At 40.2% G+C, this 16415-nt stretch overlaps 1 protein-coding gene across 1 annotated transcript; it reads right to left on the bottom strand.

The window, feature by feature from the left end:
* Positions 1 to 133: 133 nt before the first annotated feature.
* Positions 134 to 14786, bottom strand: espl1 (extra spindle pole bodies like 1, separase). The gene is made up of 32 exons (XM_067587529.1): positions 14620 to 14786; positions 14365 to 14453; positions 13896 to 14198; positions 13015 to 13767; positions 12404 to 12505; positions 12164 to 12275; positions 11891 to 12018; positions 11488 to 11681; positions 10998 to 11240; positions 10471 to 10615; positions 10021 to 10180; positions 9735 to 9874; positions 9192 to 9326; positions 8930 to 9046; positions 8625 to 8796; positions 8370 to 8498; positions 8095 to 8251; positions 7580 to 7689; positions 6294 to 7426; positions 5784 to 6201; positions 5446 to 5574; positions 5095 to 5308; positions 4707 to 4900; positions 4209 to 4336; positions 3058 to 3180; positions 2736 to 2885; positions 2451 to 2618; positions 2167 to 2271; positions 1945 to 2060; positions 1746 to 1829; positions 1123 to 1287; positions 134 to 624 (listed from the first exon to the last, which is right to left on the bottom strand). The coding sequence occupies exons 2-32, from the start codon at positions 14443 to 14445 to the stop codon at positions 423 to 425; spliced, it is 6510 nt and encodes a 2169-aa protein (XP_067443630.1). The 5' UTR covers positions 14446 to 14453; positions 14620 to 14786; the 3' UTR covers positions 134 to 422.
* Positions 14787 to 16415: the final 1629 nt, after the last annotated feature.

Genomic DNA, 16415 nt, shown 5'->3' with positions numbered 1-16415 from the left:
ATATGTACTTATCATATTACATATGATATTGAACTCCTGTAATCAAATTTTTCCCCCAGTAAATGGACCAATCAGGTTTTGGGGGCTCCAACTCAGTGCAAACATTGCAAAATAATTTCCACAGTGGAGACAATGACAAGTGATAACACTTTTATTCAAAAACTGTTGTTCAATCCAACACTTTAAAAGTTCATTAAAACACTCAATAAAAATTAGCAAGATATTTAAACACATTCACACTATAATAACATTGGTTTAAAAATGTATGTATTGTTTTAAATAAAGAAAATGCAGTACTTTAAGCGCACCAAAACTTGGGAAAAAAAATCTTCAAGTTTCATGTCCTCCAGCTTCTGCGCTGAAACAATAAAATTTAGATACTGCATAGAATGTTTACATCCTGTTTTCGGATGAGATTTTAGCTACTGCAGGTGGACTGGTAAGCCATAGACCACAGGTGCAGCGCCGATGAGGTGTTTCAGGAATGTGGCCTGACGTGAAGGGCCCATATAATCCAGGAGGGGAGCTCCAGACCCAGCGGATAACCAGGATTCTAGCAAGGCTTTGGTGAAGCGATCAATATCCCGATCCGTCACGTCCCACAGGTTCCCCAAAACAAAAGGGCTATGGAATAAAAAAAGAAATAGCCATAAATGACCTGTGGAGTGTTCAATAAAGTTGTGAATATTCCGAATAATAATCCATAAATAATCCTCATACTATTATATTAGTTTCAAGAAAAATAAAGCTCTGTAACAGTCATCTTCATATACAAAAAGAGTGGTTTGTATGGCTTCTCACTTAATCCTTAGACTCACTCCTGTTCAGATGATTCCTGAACCAGCATTTAGTTTGCTCCTTATTAATCTACTGTATCATGTCACATGGTGTTGTCGTAAAGTTGATTTGCTTTATTACAAATTCAATTCGTTATGCTGCTGATTTATTCTGGCCAAAACAAAACTGCACTATAAAAAAGAAAAATCTGTTCTGATAGCTTTATCAACCTGCAACATCAAGCTATAAAAACATCTCCAAACCAATTTTATGATTTCACAGAAATTACATGTTTTAACTAATCGTCATTCAACTGCAAGTATTTGAATTGTAGAGATGTCTCACCAGCCTGCTATGAGGTAACTGAGGATGATGCCTTGTCCCTCCTGATCCCCACGCACTGCCAGAGCAGCACTGCTGCAGCCAAAGAGCAGAGAGGCTGCTCTCATTTGCCGCTTCAGGACCGCCTGGCTGTCTAGGAACCGTGCACCTGCACCATGACCCACGTAACTAAAGTATCCCGGGACGAGAGGTGCATGGACAGAGAAGATATAAAGCAAACAGGTTATCAAGTGCTTCATATAGAACAAAGTGTCTCAAAAAAAACAACTGATGTATGAAATGAAAAAAATAAATAAACACACACAAAAACAAAGCACCATGTTTTCCACTGTAGTATCGCGTATACCCTACACGCCTATAATATTTATATGCAGACATGATGGATTTCTTCAACAAAACCATTTCTCAATGTGTGTAAATTATATGTACAACATTAAGTATTTTCAGTAAACCCCCCCCCAAAAAATGAGTAGCCTGCATTTGAGGTTTTAAACCTTTCACTCACTTCAGTCGTAAATATTTTATTCCATAGTGATACATTTTCTGTGTTTCCAGATACTTTCAACATGTAGTATTCCTGTAGAAGGCAACTACTGTTTCCTCTGCTTGTTTCCTTGCAAACTCACATGTATAGATCCTTGGTCGCAACGGCTTCTTCCAGTTGACCCGAGTCAGGAGCAACTCCACACACACCCTCCCAGTCCAGTTTACTTTAAGGAGAATAGTAATGTAATAAATGAGAAGGAAACAGACCAGAGACAGAAAAACATACAGACAAATCAAATACTTTTTTACTCTTTTAACTTTAATGAGTATTGGTCTCACCTGCTAAACCATTCCTTGAATCGGTCCTGCGAGTTTTCTAAATTAGCATTAGGGTCCAGCACATAAAACACCTTCTTTGTATCCACACCGTGCTTCAGGATGGACTGAGGTTCAGTCTAAAAGGAGGAGATTGACATCCACAGTCACCACTTAACTTACCAGGAAGTAAGTGAACATCTACACCACAGGGAATATTGGAACAGATGTGGGGCTTTATCATACCTCTTTCTGAAGACTCAGTCCAATTAGTGAGTGCAGAGACGGCATCCGGCTCACAGAGCGAGACCTTAAGATGGAGATACTCTCCCATGGCAACTTTTGAAGGTACTGCACAGGAAACAGAACAGAAGCTGATACTTCTACACCTTAGCATCAAAGATTATCCAACTTCACATAGGACATTTTATAATAGTGTTATGCAGCTCTTTGTGACTCTCAAAAAGCCCTTTACTGTAAAAATCAAACTACAGGAAAATTCAGTATTTGATGGAGTTGATGAAGTCCACCTTGTCCAGAATCAGAACCACATGACCGTGGGGCTCCTCTCTGTCTGTGAGCTGGGAAACAGCTGAATGGAGAAGCTGGTCACACTCCAGGTCCCATAGTGGAGAAACTCCCAGAGCAAATCTTTTAAGGTCTTCTTGGGAGAGCACAGGAGATGCAGACAGCACAGCCTGGAACACATGTCAGAAGTGTAAGTGGTTGGTATCTTGCTGTTCCTTTTCCAAATGCTTTTGGAGACAAAGGTGTGAACAGACAACAACAACATGAAAAAGAACAACAACACACACCTTCAACATCTCCTCACTAGCCGTCACTCCTCTGGCAGACAAGGTCTTGCAAAGGTGCTGGGCCTGACTGGAGAGCTTATGGTCTGGTGAAAGGGGTAGAAGAAAGCTCCTCCAACATCCCAACAATCCCTCCATCTCTTTCAACAGGTGCTGAAGGAACCATAAGAGGGCGTTTAGACAAAACAAACTCTCTTAAATCAAAAGTATTTCTCCGTGTCGCATGCCTGGAAATTTAGTTACAATGTGTCTGAGTAGAATTGATCAATTTTATATTGCAGCCCTCTTACACTCCCCACTAGTGCCCTTGTTCCTCATCACTTACCTCAACTCGAGAGTCCAGCGCTCTGCGGCCCTCCCACCACTTGGCTTTCTCAGACACACAGCTCACAACCTTCTGTTCCACCTGAATATTATCCATCTCCTGGACTAACCAACTTATAGGGTGCTGAACAACACAGAGGCAAAAGAAAGTCAAAGGGGGATGATCATAAACTTGAATGTTTCTTAAAGTCAACCATATATTATGCAAAGTTCTAACAAGTAGGGAATGTCTTTTTAATTTAATTAGGACAGGGAAGCACTAATGTGTCTTTTTCTTCCACATGATATAGTATTACAATATATTTGCTTATTATTCTAGTGCTGCTCTTGTCACTGTTTAATTTATGGAGTGAGAGATTCTGTGAGTCACAGTGATGCCTTGACAAAATTCAGCATGCTAACATGCTCACAATGACGATACCAACATGCTAATGTTGCGTACGTATGTTTACCATGTTCACAATCATGGTTTAGCATGTTGGTGTGTCCTAACATTTTGCCAATTAGCAATAAGTGTCAAATGTCATTCGTTTTGTGGGTATTTGGTCATGAATCGAAGTATTGGACTAAATAAAATGTTGACATGATGATGGCGGTAGATAAAGAGTTTAATGGATCACCAAAGTTATTACAATTCATCCTGACGGGGACATGAATTTGTGTACCAAATGTCAATTCTTGCAATAGTTGTTGAGACATTTCACTTAAAACCACTAATTTCAACCTCATGATAGTGCTACAGGAAAAGTCAAGGAATCACCACAGTCAGCGGGATTCTTCCTCTGGGGACCCCTGATGTCTTTACAATGTCGTAGCAATCCACTAAATAGTTGTTGAGTTATTTCAGTCTGGACCAAAGTAGTGGACTGACCAACCGGCATTGCCATCTGTGCAGAACTGTATTCACCTTTTTGAATAGATAGTTCAGATTATGACGATCCTGTAATTCAGTTGCCTTTTTACTTGAATTAATTTCCACTACAGCTACAGAAGAGCTTTGCTTTTATACTCTTTTTACTTAATACTGCTGGTAAGAAATGGAAAGTGTGAGCATGGCAAGATTTTAAAAGCTACCAGTGTCTCCATATTACCAAAACTATAAGCTATATAAAATATGATCCATCTTGCAATTGTATAGTTAATTGTCCTCACCTGCTGTTTGGAGGTGGGGATGTGAACAGTAACAGGGGCAGATCCCTTTTCAAGACGTGACAGTATGATGCCGTCACCCATCTCCCGAGGTTTAACTCCAAGCACTGACATCACACACACAGTCACCCCTGTAGCAGAAATGAAGGATACAGAGAGAAACATATATTACACAAGTATAATGCAGATCACACTCTGCTTTTGCTCTTCTCTGAGAGCATGAAAGCATTAAAGATTCTCATTTAAGTTTCCAGGTTATGGTCAAGAAAGAAAAATGTGCACACTGACTAAATTGGACCCTAAGTACAGTTAGCAGACGCAGTTTTTAAGTTTAACAAATGATAACTGAGAATCTCAAACCTATCGAAATCTATTCTGAGATTAAAATCCACAAAGTTCCATTTTTAGAACCATCAATTTTAACTCCCATAAAGTACTCACCTGTGCAAACCAAATGTCAAACTAATCAAACACGACGATGTAACAATAATGATATTTTACCTTGGGGTAGGTGCTGAATTTGTTGCATAAACTCCTGGCAGTGGTTCTGGGGAAAGGTTGAAGAGTCAGCAGTTGGAAAGGAAAAGATGTTCTCCAACTGAGACAACCTCTGTTCAGTGGAGGTCGGACTGAGTTCATCAAGGCTTAGGGCATCCATCTTGTCTGCCAGCTCACTGGACGTCTTTTTTAGCTTTCTGTTAAAATAACACACCAAAGCAATGGGACAACCTTTAAAATCAATTTGTGAGAATTGTAGTTAGAGAAAATGTGGCCCTTGAACTATCAGATGTCGACAACACTGTTGTTTTTTTAGTATTCGAGATATATCATAAACCACAGTGTTGGTAAGTGGAAAATTATGACTTGACACTATACATCACATGCTTACTTGAGACAACTGGCTAAATGCCTGATGGTGCGATGACGACTTGAAATGCCCAAAGACTGGGAATGCAGCATTGCTGTCGTTGTGGGGTCCTGCTGTCCCGTGGCTAAGGCCAGAAGAGCACAGAGGGTTGGATAGATGGTGGGAGATGGAAAGTGCTGAAGGGCCAACCAAGCTGAGCGGAGCAATGACTGAACATCCTCCAAAGAAAGGTTGTCTGAAAGAAATACAATTACAGAAGAAACTGAATAAGGTGATCTACTGTACACATCTTGATACCATTATCTTTACTCTACAAACACATGTTCTGTTCTGGCTCTCATATTATACCATAAAAGGTGCGGTATTACTCACCTGGCCTGGTGTCTGGATGAGGAAGGTGGGTTTGTGGGCCCCTCAGCTGACCTCTGCTCCTCAGCTCAGACAAGTCGCCTCTCTCCAAATCGCAACAAATATCCCTCCGCAACACCTCAAAATCTATGTCTGAAGAGAGTGAAGAAAGATCAGAGCTCTTGTATGATTGATTGCCATTATTTATCTTGCCATTTCTAATCAATGTGCACATCTGACACTCTTGTTGATGTTCCAAAACTTAACTATGAACTAAAGCCTGTGTTAAATAAATTGTAAGTTTATTTAAAGCACTATTAATTTTGTGCTAATGTCAGGAAGTGTAAAGTTATGTTACATACCCATATCTTTACTTGAAGCAGGATGGTCGTCTGTCTCAGTGTCTGATGTCCTAAGCTGCTCAATGCTTAAGTCCAGAACATGGTTAGTTTCCTCCTCGATGGTCCTCATTTTGTCTGGCTCCTCCACACACTCCATCTCTGATCTGGCCAGTTCCCTTCTGGTTCTTCCTCTTCTTGTTGCGGCAGGCTGACTGCCCACACTTTCGTCATCCTCGGAAGAGATGGACCGAGGCAGTGCGGTGCCACTCTTACCCCTAGTCTGCCTCTTGGGTGGGACCTTCTCAGCAGGTGGATCTGGGGCTGTTTTACCTTTGTGAGCAGCTCTTCTCGTAGTGGCTCGCTTTTTAAGGACGTCCGTTTTTTCTTTGGCTTCTGCCTGAGTATTGGCTTCTGAGTCACTCTCATCGCTAAACTCCACCTGTATTAAAATATTTAAAGCAAGAGATTTTAAAAACACAGAAAGCTTTATTTTTTGTGACAGTAGAACCTTTACTCTGAATAGATGCCCACCTTGAAACGGGATTTCTTTGTGCGTTTGGGGGCAGCAGGCACAGGCTGCGCTTTGTCTTGAACTGGCGACAATTCTTCATACACATGAAACTGTAGCTTAGGGGCAGTCCTTGGTGCCCTCTGCACTGAAGCAGGGGCTTTCACCTTTTGAACAGGAGTACAGGCCAAAGTAGGGACCACTGTGTTGAAGTCAAAAGCGCCAAGCTCCTTTACAGAGGGCTTAGACCTCACCATTACTGGTGTCATTGGAACCAGTGCCTTTCCTTTGGTTGAGGAGCTTGTCACTTGGATCTTTGGCTTGACAACTTTGACCTTCTTTGCCTCCTTTGTTTTGTCAGGAATATGGATGTTTTTAGGTTTCTTCAGCAAGGATGTGGGAGGCACCGTTTTCTGTTCTGATTTTAGCTCTTTATCCCCTTTTGGTGCATTCCACGTCCAAGCATTTGAGAACAGCTCCTCTGGGCTGCAGTTATTTTTGGCAGCCAGGGTAACCAAAGACACTATGGCTTTGGTTGCCATTAGACCTGCTCTAACAGGTCTTAGTGCTGGAGAGGGTGTGGAATCAACAAATGCGAAGCCAGCTTCAAGTACTTTCCATATAGCACAGATCTTGTTAAGCCTGGGCTCCAACCCAGAAAGGGCCATGCGGAGGTACACACTGCCCACCACGTCCTGCATCAGGGAGGGTTTAGCAGAGCCTGTAACAGGGCCACAGTGAGGGAAGAGTTTAGCCAATTTTGCTCCAAGTTTGGCAGTGATGCTCTTACAGCGGGCTAATGTTGCCCACTGAAGTTTCAAACTGACTTTGGCTTCAGCAGGGTCTAGCTGGAGAACCAGATCAGCCTGTGTAGCTGCCCAGCGAGCGGTAACACGAGCCAGACAGGGCTCAGAACAGCAGTGGCACTGGCAGTCGGGTTCATGTGCCAGGGAGGAGAGCCAGCGGCGAGGCTGGGCTTTGAGAGGCGGGGAGCTGTCTAGATCCCTTACTACAGGTTCTTTGGAAATCCACCTTGTGCTCAGGATGTCCTTTAAGTCATCCTCCAAAGTTGGTAAGGAAGACTGAGATTTCTTCGCTGGCCGACCTTTCCTTGGTTTGATTTTTACTTCTGCCTTTTTCTCCTGATCAGAAAAATCTGAGGAAAACAACAAACAACAAAGAAGTCAGTTATGTAGCTCAAGAAAAGTGACACTTATAGGTCATTCTAAAACTAATATTTCAACTCAGGGCTGTGAGATATAAATTAAGTCTAGTTTAATGCAATGCCACTGCTTTTCATTTAACCAACCTGTGCACAGTTCAAGGAGGTTCCTGACTTTGTCTAAATCAAATCCACTTTCCTCTCTCTCCCCCTGCATCAGCTCCAACTCTGCTTTCACCACCAGCAGCTCAGCACATCTAAAACAAAACAAAAAAAAGGATTCAATTCACTTATGATGTTAACAGGAGTTTGTAATGTGGCCATATTAGCCCTGACTATATACAGTGGTATGTTGATAAAATAACAATTCACAAACACCACCAAAATACTATCATAGAAATTAGTATTGAATCAGCACCTCTCTGACAGTCTACAAAACATCAATCAACAAGATGAAAAACATTAATTACAACAAGCTTCATAAAAGTAGGATTTTAACTACAGGGAAAACAAATATTCAAGAATGATCAGTAAAGTCACATAATACCAGTGGACCTGTAATTAATAATTTAAATTATGGTATTAAAATTAAATTCAAATAATTTGGACTCTGCTTCATGTAAGGCTTTAAACCCACCACCATGAATAGTACATGTACATACTGGCTGAGTGCTTGCAGCTTGATGGCCAGTTTCAGGGCTTCTAGGCATTGGAGCCTGGCGTCATTGATGGCCCCACAGCTGCTCCTCACAGCCACCATCTTCATAGAGCAGTTTAACAGCTCTGAGAGCAGCTGCCACTTCAGCACAAGGTTCTCTCCTGCTCATAGGTTGAGGGAGATAGAGAAAAATCAACATGGCAGACAGCACTACAACAAATGTCAACAAAGTATTAGCATCTTTTCTGTGTATTTTTAGTGCATGTGAGAAAAACGTACCTTGGTCAATGAAGCGCACGTCTGAACCGCTGCCATTAGTCCCGTATAGGCCTTTCCCCACTAAAGTGACCAGCAGACTGCAGAGAAGCTTCAGACTTTCATACAGGGCAGTGTCTGGGCTATTTATACCTAAAACACACAAATATAGGCCATTACTCAGTTATAGCTGCAATCTTCAGCTCTATTATCTCTCGATGCTGAATCAAAACAAAAAGCCATCTGGTTATATGAAGAGTAGCAAGTGCTTCAGCTAACCATGCTGTGTGACGCGGCCCCGCTGGGCTTGTGGCAGTTCATCCGTGTCCAAACTTAGATAGGAGCTGCAGGTCTGGAGTGCCCGAGCACGCAGCAGGTACCAGCTCTTTGACTGTCTCTGCTCATTCACCTCTTTAAGCACCTCACATAGATATGGCACACCACGATCCACCTGCAATATGACCAAACAGTGGAGGGGTAATGTGATAAAAATCACCTATACCGGCAAAAAAAAAAAAAAAAAAAAAAAAAGAGACAATAACCATGTTAATATGAGAAATACTGCTAGCACACATGTTGCCTACCTGTCCTGTACTGTAGCAGTACTGAGCTTTCAACAAAATGGCCAGCATGGAGAGAGAAGAAGGTCCCTCAGCAGATGTATCTGAAGTTAGAATTTTCTCTGCTTGTTCTAGCTGAGCCTAAAAAACAGGATCAGTTAGTTGTATTAGAACATAATTTCTCACGAAATGAAAATTAGCGCACTAAATATCGACCAATCACATTTTTCATACTCAATGACATATAGTGTATTTGCTAAGAATGATGATTACAGAATCGCTTTACCAAAGCCAGTTCAGGGGAGCCCACATCTAGGAGGAGGCTGGCTGATTGACAGAGGGAGCTGGCACATCCTTGGGCGTCAACAAGTTGACGTGAGAGTCCGATAGCAAGTTGGTAAGCTTCCAAAGCTTTTAGAGGCTATAAAAGAAAAACATGAGATTTGATAAGTAGACAGATCATACACACAATGGTTTGAACACAAGTTATAACAATCTGAGCTCAGGATACACCATAAAATACCTAAAAGATCTCTTGCAACTTCAAATTACAGTATTTCCTTTCAAACTTTCAATATAATTTTATTCATTTTTGATCTGTGTGTGTATTGTTGTACCCTCATCAAAACAACAACAACAAAAAAAACAACAACAGGGAATTTGACCAGTCACATTTAAAATCCTCTTGTACATAGTGCTTCATGGAGAATAGAAGGTCGTTACTTATTTCGTAGAAGAGTTAAGTCTATTTGGAGATTATGTGAGAAAGTAAAAACAAAAATAATCAAAAATAACCCTCCACAATGATTCTGACATTTTGTATTGTTACCTTTCCCATGAGTCTGAAGAGAGCTGCAGTCACAACAATAGAGCTACAGGTCTGTTTGGGGTTCCTCACAGAGGGCAGCACTTCACTCTGCAGAAGAGCGGACCACTCACCCAGCGCTTGTTCCAAAGGTTTGCACAACTCTTTAGGGGGAAAAAAAGCATTAATATCACACAAAGACAGTAAGTGTTAATAAAGCTATTTTAGATACATAGATAGTTACAGTATAATTCATATCCATCATATGATACTGGAGTACACAGTAGGATAATCAAAAAAGGGTTCCTACTGTTCTCTGCAGCCAGGCTGAAATGCAGGCCTTCATAGACCAGGATGCTGTCCTGACTCTTCTGCTTGTCTTCATAATCAAAATCATTGGTCCCTATGGGATTGTCCACACAGTGTGTCTGCTCACGCACCTCCCGCAGTTTTTTGTCCCTCTCAATGGCCTGACCAAAAACACACAAACATCATTTATTCATCACAAGACACTTGGTCAGAGTATTAAACCTAGACTTAATTCCAGCTAACAGCTGATTACCAGTTATACAGTCTATCGATCCTTATATTAGTTCTATGTAAGAAGCCATATTGTTACTAATATCAGTTTCACTTTTTAATGAGAAAATGAAATTCTCAACACTGACACATTCATTAACATACGATTAATTTAACAAAATAAAAACAGTAGTGCATAACAAAATGTGAACTATATCATGACATATCCAACGGTGCTCACCTCGTGAAGATTGTTCTCAAGAGTGCAGATATAGAGCCACAGTAAAGCGTGGGCTTTGTCATCCTTCAGTCTGTCTGCATTTTCTGGAGTCTCTGGTTCTTCTCCCAGAAGCCGTAAAGCTTCATGAGTAAAATCAACTGCTGTGCTGTGTGGTTACAGAGAAACATAATGAATGCAGAGACAACAGGCTGCTGCTCTTGTTGGCTCAGCAGGACTCTAGACTTACAAAAATGCCAAAGATGTGCTTAAGGTCATTTATAAACTGATAAACTGTGTCGACATTATATAACTTGTCCACCAGTGAAGATGGGAAAGTTTATTTTTGAACTGAAAAAAGTCCAATGGCTCCAATTTCTCAAATATTGGTATCAGCCTTAGAAAACCCAAAGTGGTCAAACATTCCTGGATTCAGATTGACACACAAACACATCATCTCAATCTGACAGGGGTAGAAATCATTTCTAAAAGAAGAGTATGTGTCAAATATCAAAAATCATCGTCCATTGGATTACTTATAAAGCTCTTACCAGTCAGTATGTTCACTAAAATCCTGGAAGCACACAACTTGGGCCATTTCACAGAGGTAGACAGCTCGCAGGTGGGTGTGGGAGCTCTCTTCATGACAGATGTTCAACAGATCACAGAGAGTATTGTAACGCTCCTGGGCCGTGTCCCCTGCCACATCCTTATAGGCACGCAGCTCTTCGTCCAAAATGCAAAGCATTACTCCTTCATCGGGGACGTCAGGACCAAAACCATCACGTAATGTCCTGTGACAGGACAAGAAAAACAGTTAACAGTTTCTGTTTCATTTATATTTCATAAATTGAATTCTCTGAAAACTTTGTCACTGCATCTTAAAAATAAACACTATTAAAATTCATTTCTGGCCTTATTCCTTAATTTTCCTGAAAATAACTACAACTGAATTGTAGAAGACCTAGCCTTTATACATTTTGGCAAAAATAATTTAGAGATTCAATTACTATAAGCCACTTCATTAGGACTTGTCTGTACCTGAGTCGGATGTCCTCTTCAGAGTTTCGTGCTGCATCTACCTTTGTTTTCACCCACAAAGAGATCGGTTCAGCCATATGTACAGTGATTTTGTCCCCCAGAGCCTTCAGCCACAGGATCACCCAGTCCAGTGCTCGCTCCAGTTGTCCAGCCCTGCGAGACGTCTGCACAGCCAGCATGAAGGGCCGGTTCAACTAGAGAATAATAATATAAACATCATTATGGATTACAAATGTTCATCAGATGGACAAAGAATAATTTAGGTTTGGTCCCATATTAAAATAAATCTTTTAAAATTAAAACAACTTTAAAATTAGGAGGCACTCTTACATCCTAGAAAAAGCTATGCTATATGCTGGGTATTTATAAAGACTGAAACAATGTGATGCATTATAAAACTTACCCTATCAACAGAGAGTGAGACGGGGCAATTCTTGCATAGATCCTTGCAGAGGATCTCAACAAGCATGAAGGCCTGGTCATAGAGACGCCGGTTGTACAATCCACATGCTAAGTTGCTAACAGCAATCACTACACACACGGGGATCACAAAACATCACAATGATGTAATAATAACATGTTTCTCACCATTTAAGTAAACATTTCAGAAACACTCAAAGTCTTCTGACAACATAAATGAACAACTAGTGCATTATTAAAACTAGAATGTAATCACCTGCTTTGATGAGAAGGCTATCACTAGACAGCTTGCGCAGTTCAGTCATCATCTGTCCAGCTGTTGATTGACAGTACAACAGCACTCTGTCCAACGTGTCATTTTTCTCCAGCTAAGGACAACAAATCACAATCAGAACTAAACTCTGAATCTAACAGCAGTGGTTTGGTAGCATCACATTCATCTTGTTTTCTGTTTTATTATCATCAATATCTCTGGATTTTACAAAAGTAGCCTCACCTGTGATGCAAGCATGCTCTCATAAGCAAATACAAAGCCTTGGTAAATATTGAAGCCAAGGGCCTGTTGCAGTCTGTTGCCCTCAGTCTGGCATGTTGTATTCTGTAAATAAAGCAAACCACATGTCAGTAACCTTCACAATTTCTCAAAGAAAATAATTTTATCCTCTAAATTTTATTTTGATGGCCTTCGAAAAAAATCCAACTGTAAACAATGAGATCTGGTTGATTATTTTCAATATTAATCTGCTTATTCTTTTCTTGATTGATCGATTGTTTGGTCTATGAATTGTCAAAAAACTGTGAAAACAATTTGCGCATTTACACATTTTTTCATTAATTCAGCCCAAAGTGATGTATTCAAATTGCTTGTTTTAGTCAAACAGTCCAAAACAGTTATGCCAAAAAACAAACAAACAAACAAAAAAAACCAACAGACAGAAGAAAAGCATCAAATCCTCACATTTAAGAGGCTGGAGACATAATGTGTGGAATTTTTGCTTGAAATAATTGATGATTAAAATAGTTGACGATTCATTTTCTGTTGATTGACTAATATCTCTCTCTCTCTTTTTCTAACACAAACACACACACAGATAAGTGAGTGACTACCTTCTTTAGGACTTTTAATATCCGTTCTTGGTGCTCCTCAAGAAAAGAAAACCAGGCCAGGAGCACAGGTCCGCTCAATGCCTTGCTATGGCCACTTTCAACAGCCCACACCACCAGTCCGCACCCTTCCAAAACTGCATGAGCTTCTCGGTCCCCCAGGTCATTTGAGAGAGACCTCAGGGCCCTGGCACACTCTGTCAAAGCCTGGCCACTCTCCTCTTTAGATTTCATTGTAGAATGAACTTTTACTGCCCATTTGCCGAGCACCAGAGCTGTACACTGACAGTCAGCACAGTCTCTGACCTTGCTCTCAATTTCATTCAGAAAGGTGGAGGCCAGATCATAGTGGCCAGATTTACAAAGCACCTTAACTATAATGAGCACCACTTCGGACAGCGTGTGTAAAATTGATGTCTCAATAAGCTGCTTGGACCCGTCCCCCTCGCAGCCTTGACCACCAGTCCAACATCTGTAGAAAAGTGTGTGCATTTCCTGCAGAAGAAAGGAAGCATCCTCCTTTGTCAGAACTTCACAGCTCCTCTCAAACTCAGCGACAGCATCCTCTGTGTATATAGGAGCTTTGGAGAAAGAGGGAGTTGCACTTTCTGTGTCTAACAGCAGGAGAAAGCTTAGGGCTTGAATCTGGCAGTGAAGTTTGTCCCGGGGATTCAGGATCTTCCTGTCTTTGGCAGCAGAGAGTCCGTTCCAGAGGACTGAGAAGCAGCTCCGCACAAGAACACAGTAGTCCTCAGCCTACAGGACCATGCAACAGTGTTAATGCAGACACTAAAGAAGCAATCGTGCAGAGTTAAGGTGGGACATACTGTTCAACACATGTAGTTATATGAACTCTTCTGTAAAAAATCAAAATTGATTCATACCTGTTGTGCTGGGGTAAGCCTGCTGTAAAGCACTCCAGCTACATGGCTGCATAGACTGTGAACTTCAAGAGAGCTCAGCTTCTTCACAATATGGAAAATGATCTTTTCCATGTACAGCGGACTGCTCTGAGCAACAAGCGCTGCAGAAATATCATAGCCATGAAGGGAAAGCTCCACCAGCTTTACCAACTGATTGATATGATCAAAGTCAGGGGATCCAACTCCAAGATGATGGTTACAGGCTCTGATGACTCTGTCACACAGTGTGCGACCCTGAAGCCCAGGTCGACTCTTCACATAATTCTGCAAAATGAACAAATTCTTTTTTAGCTAACTGTAATGCACAAAACATGCCATATATATAATACAGCAAACAAAACCGGACTCTGTTGGAGGCAGTTAATCTTGGGTTGGCCAACTGTTGTTTAAAAGTCAGAGGTATGAATACGACGTTATATGTTAAGCTAACCTCTAGTTCTTGAAGTAAAAGCTCTGTCTCTTTCACAGAGGCTGTCCGCTTGATGTACTCGTCTACTTTCAAGCACTTCATGTCGACAGCTGTAAAAAGGAAAAAAACACGTTAGTCAAGAGTAACACATGTTCATTTAAAATTTCGATAAAGCGTGTTAGCTTAACTTAGCCAGCGTCAACGTTAACCACAACATGACGCTTCAACTAACGTTAACGTTCGCTAACTTAACTGAGAGAGTTAACGGTGACTTACTTCAAGCGGTTTGTAGCAACACTTTTATTTACAGCAGATAAAATGCAGATTTGCTATACATAATCACACAGTGACATCGCTGTACGGCTGCTGCTGAACTCCTAAAACTATTCAAATCCTCGACAATCATGAAAAGTGCACCCCCGCTCACTGTTTTTGAAAGGTGTTTGCTAGCCAATCAGACAGCACATCCGCCTTTCCCCGGAAATACAAGGACTTATGGGTATTGTAGTTTTCGAGCCTGTTTTCGGAAGTGTAACTATAATAATCGCCAAACCCTTAAATAAATAATGTTCTGAGAATTGATGTTCATTTGCATTTTATCAAATCATATCTACACGCAATATCACCCACATATCTCCCAGAGATTATATTAGATTTGCACATCTATGATTTTTAATTGGTTTTATTAATGGCACACTGCATATCATGTTTATGCCATAAACATTTACACATTCCTGGTCAAAATTTTGTACATTTCATTTCATTCCCTTCCATTTAAAATTTAAACCTGTAGCAGTTCTTCTCACTTAGAATATATTTTACATATTTTTTAATTGTACATTTCTTTCTTTCTTTTTTTATATTATTTGGGATTACTTAATTTTGTGTATATTTTTGATTGTTATTCACCACAACACCAAGGCAAATTCCTTGCATGTGCAAACCTACTTGGCGATAAACCTGATTCTAAAAGAAAAAAACATTTATTCCTAGTTACCCTGGTTATAAATCAGCTGGTGATATTGTGGATGAGGGTGTGTAGGTGTTTTTAGAGATGGACTAAAACCCCAAAATGCAAAAGAAATTGCTTGTGCAATATTATTTTATTTTTGGTAACAATAGTAGTAGTAGTTGTAACAGTATTTGCCAGGGGTTTTTAACAAAGGGAAATGCTTGTACGTGGATGTATGGGGTGATAGTTTGTTCTATGCTCTTCCTTCCTGCCATACTTGATCATCATAACTATCTGACATAATCATACCAAAATGCACACTGTTTTCAGTCACCACTTACACACTGGCACTCCAAGTCACATGCTGATTCTAATTCTGATTTTCTGATTGCATAATGCGTTGACCAGGTCAGAGCACAAAACATTATAGTGATACCAGACCAGAGTTATTATAGTCTTGTATTTTTCATTAGTTTTTATTTTTATTTTGTTTTAAATTTTTGTTTTCAATTCAGTTCCATTTCAGTTAGTTTTCTTTTTTTCCAAAGTCTAGTTTTTATTTTTATTTAACTAATATATTTTTCACACCTAGTTTTGTTTTTTAGTTTATTTTTAGTTAACTATAATTACCTTGTACCAGATGTGCAAAAACATAATGGTTATTTAAAAGATTCACTGTAGTAAACCATCAAATAAGCCAGTTTAAGCAAATGGGCTGGATAAGTTTTATTTTCCAGCAGGCATCAACCCTGAACAGGAAGAAAACAACTATGTTAATGTCCAAAAGCGGTGAAGTCACAGGGCAGAAATCAATCTGAAAAATTGTGGCAGGATTTGAAAATTGCTTTTCAATCACAGTTTGCAGAACTTGAACGGTTCTGCACAGAAGAATTTTAATTTTCTGGATCAGTTTGTAAAGATCTGTTTTCACTTTGACATTAAATTGACTTTTTGTTGGTCAGCTTAAAAAAGCCTAAATACATCTACTTTGATTCAAACAATAAAACATGAAAATATCCAAGGGGTGAATACTTTTTAAAGGCATTGTAGCCTGTAATTCCAAAGCTGGCATAGGCTTGTAAACATGTTTTCATAAATTGGTGAGTGTAGTGATGAATAA

Source organism: Thunnus thynnus, chromosome 4, assembly GCF_963924715.1.
Source record: "Thunnus thynnus chromosome 4, fThuThy2.1, whole genome shotgun sequence".
In the NCBI taxonomy this organism is placed as follows: domain Eukaryota; kingdom Metazoa; phylum Chordata; class Actinopteri; order Scombriformes; family Scombridae; genus Thunnus; species Thunnus thynnus.
Note: the sequence above shows the minus strand (reverse complement) of the source record. Positions and strands in the feature narration are given on the sequence as shown.

Coding starts and splice junctions, on each gene's coding strand:
- espl1 (XM_067587529.1), bottom strand. CDS start 14,445: ATGAAGTGCTTGAAAGTAGACGAGTACATCAAGCGGACAGCCTCTGTG. Junction 12,276..12,403: donor AGAGCATGCTTGCATCACAG/GTGAGGCTACTT, acceptor TGTTGTCCTTAG/CTGGAGAAAAATGACACGTT. Junction 9,047..9,191: donor GCTCCCCTGAACTGGCTTTG/GTAAAGCGATTC, acceptor CCTGTTTTTTAG/GCTCAGCTAGAACAAGCAGA.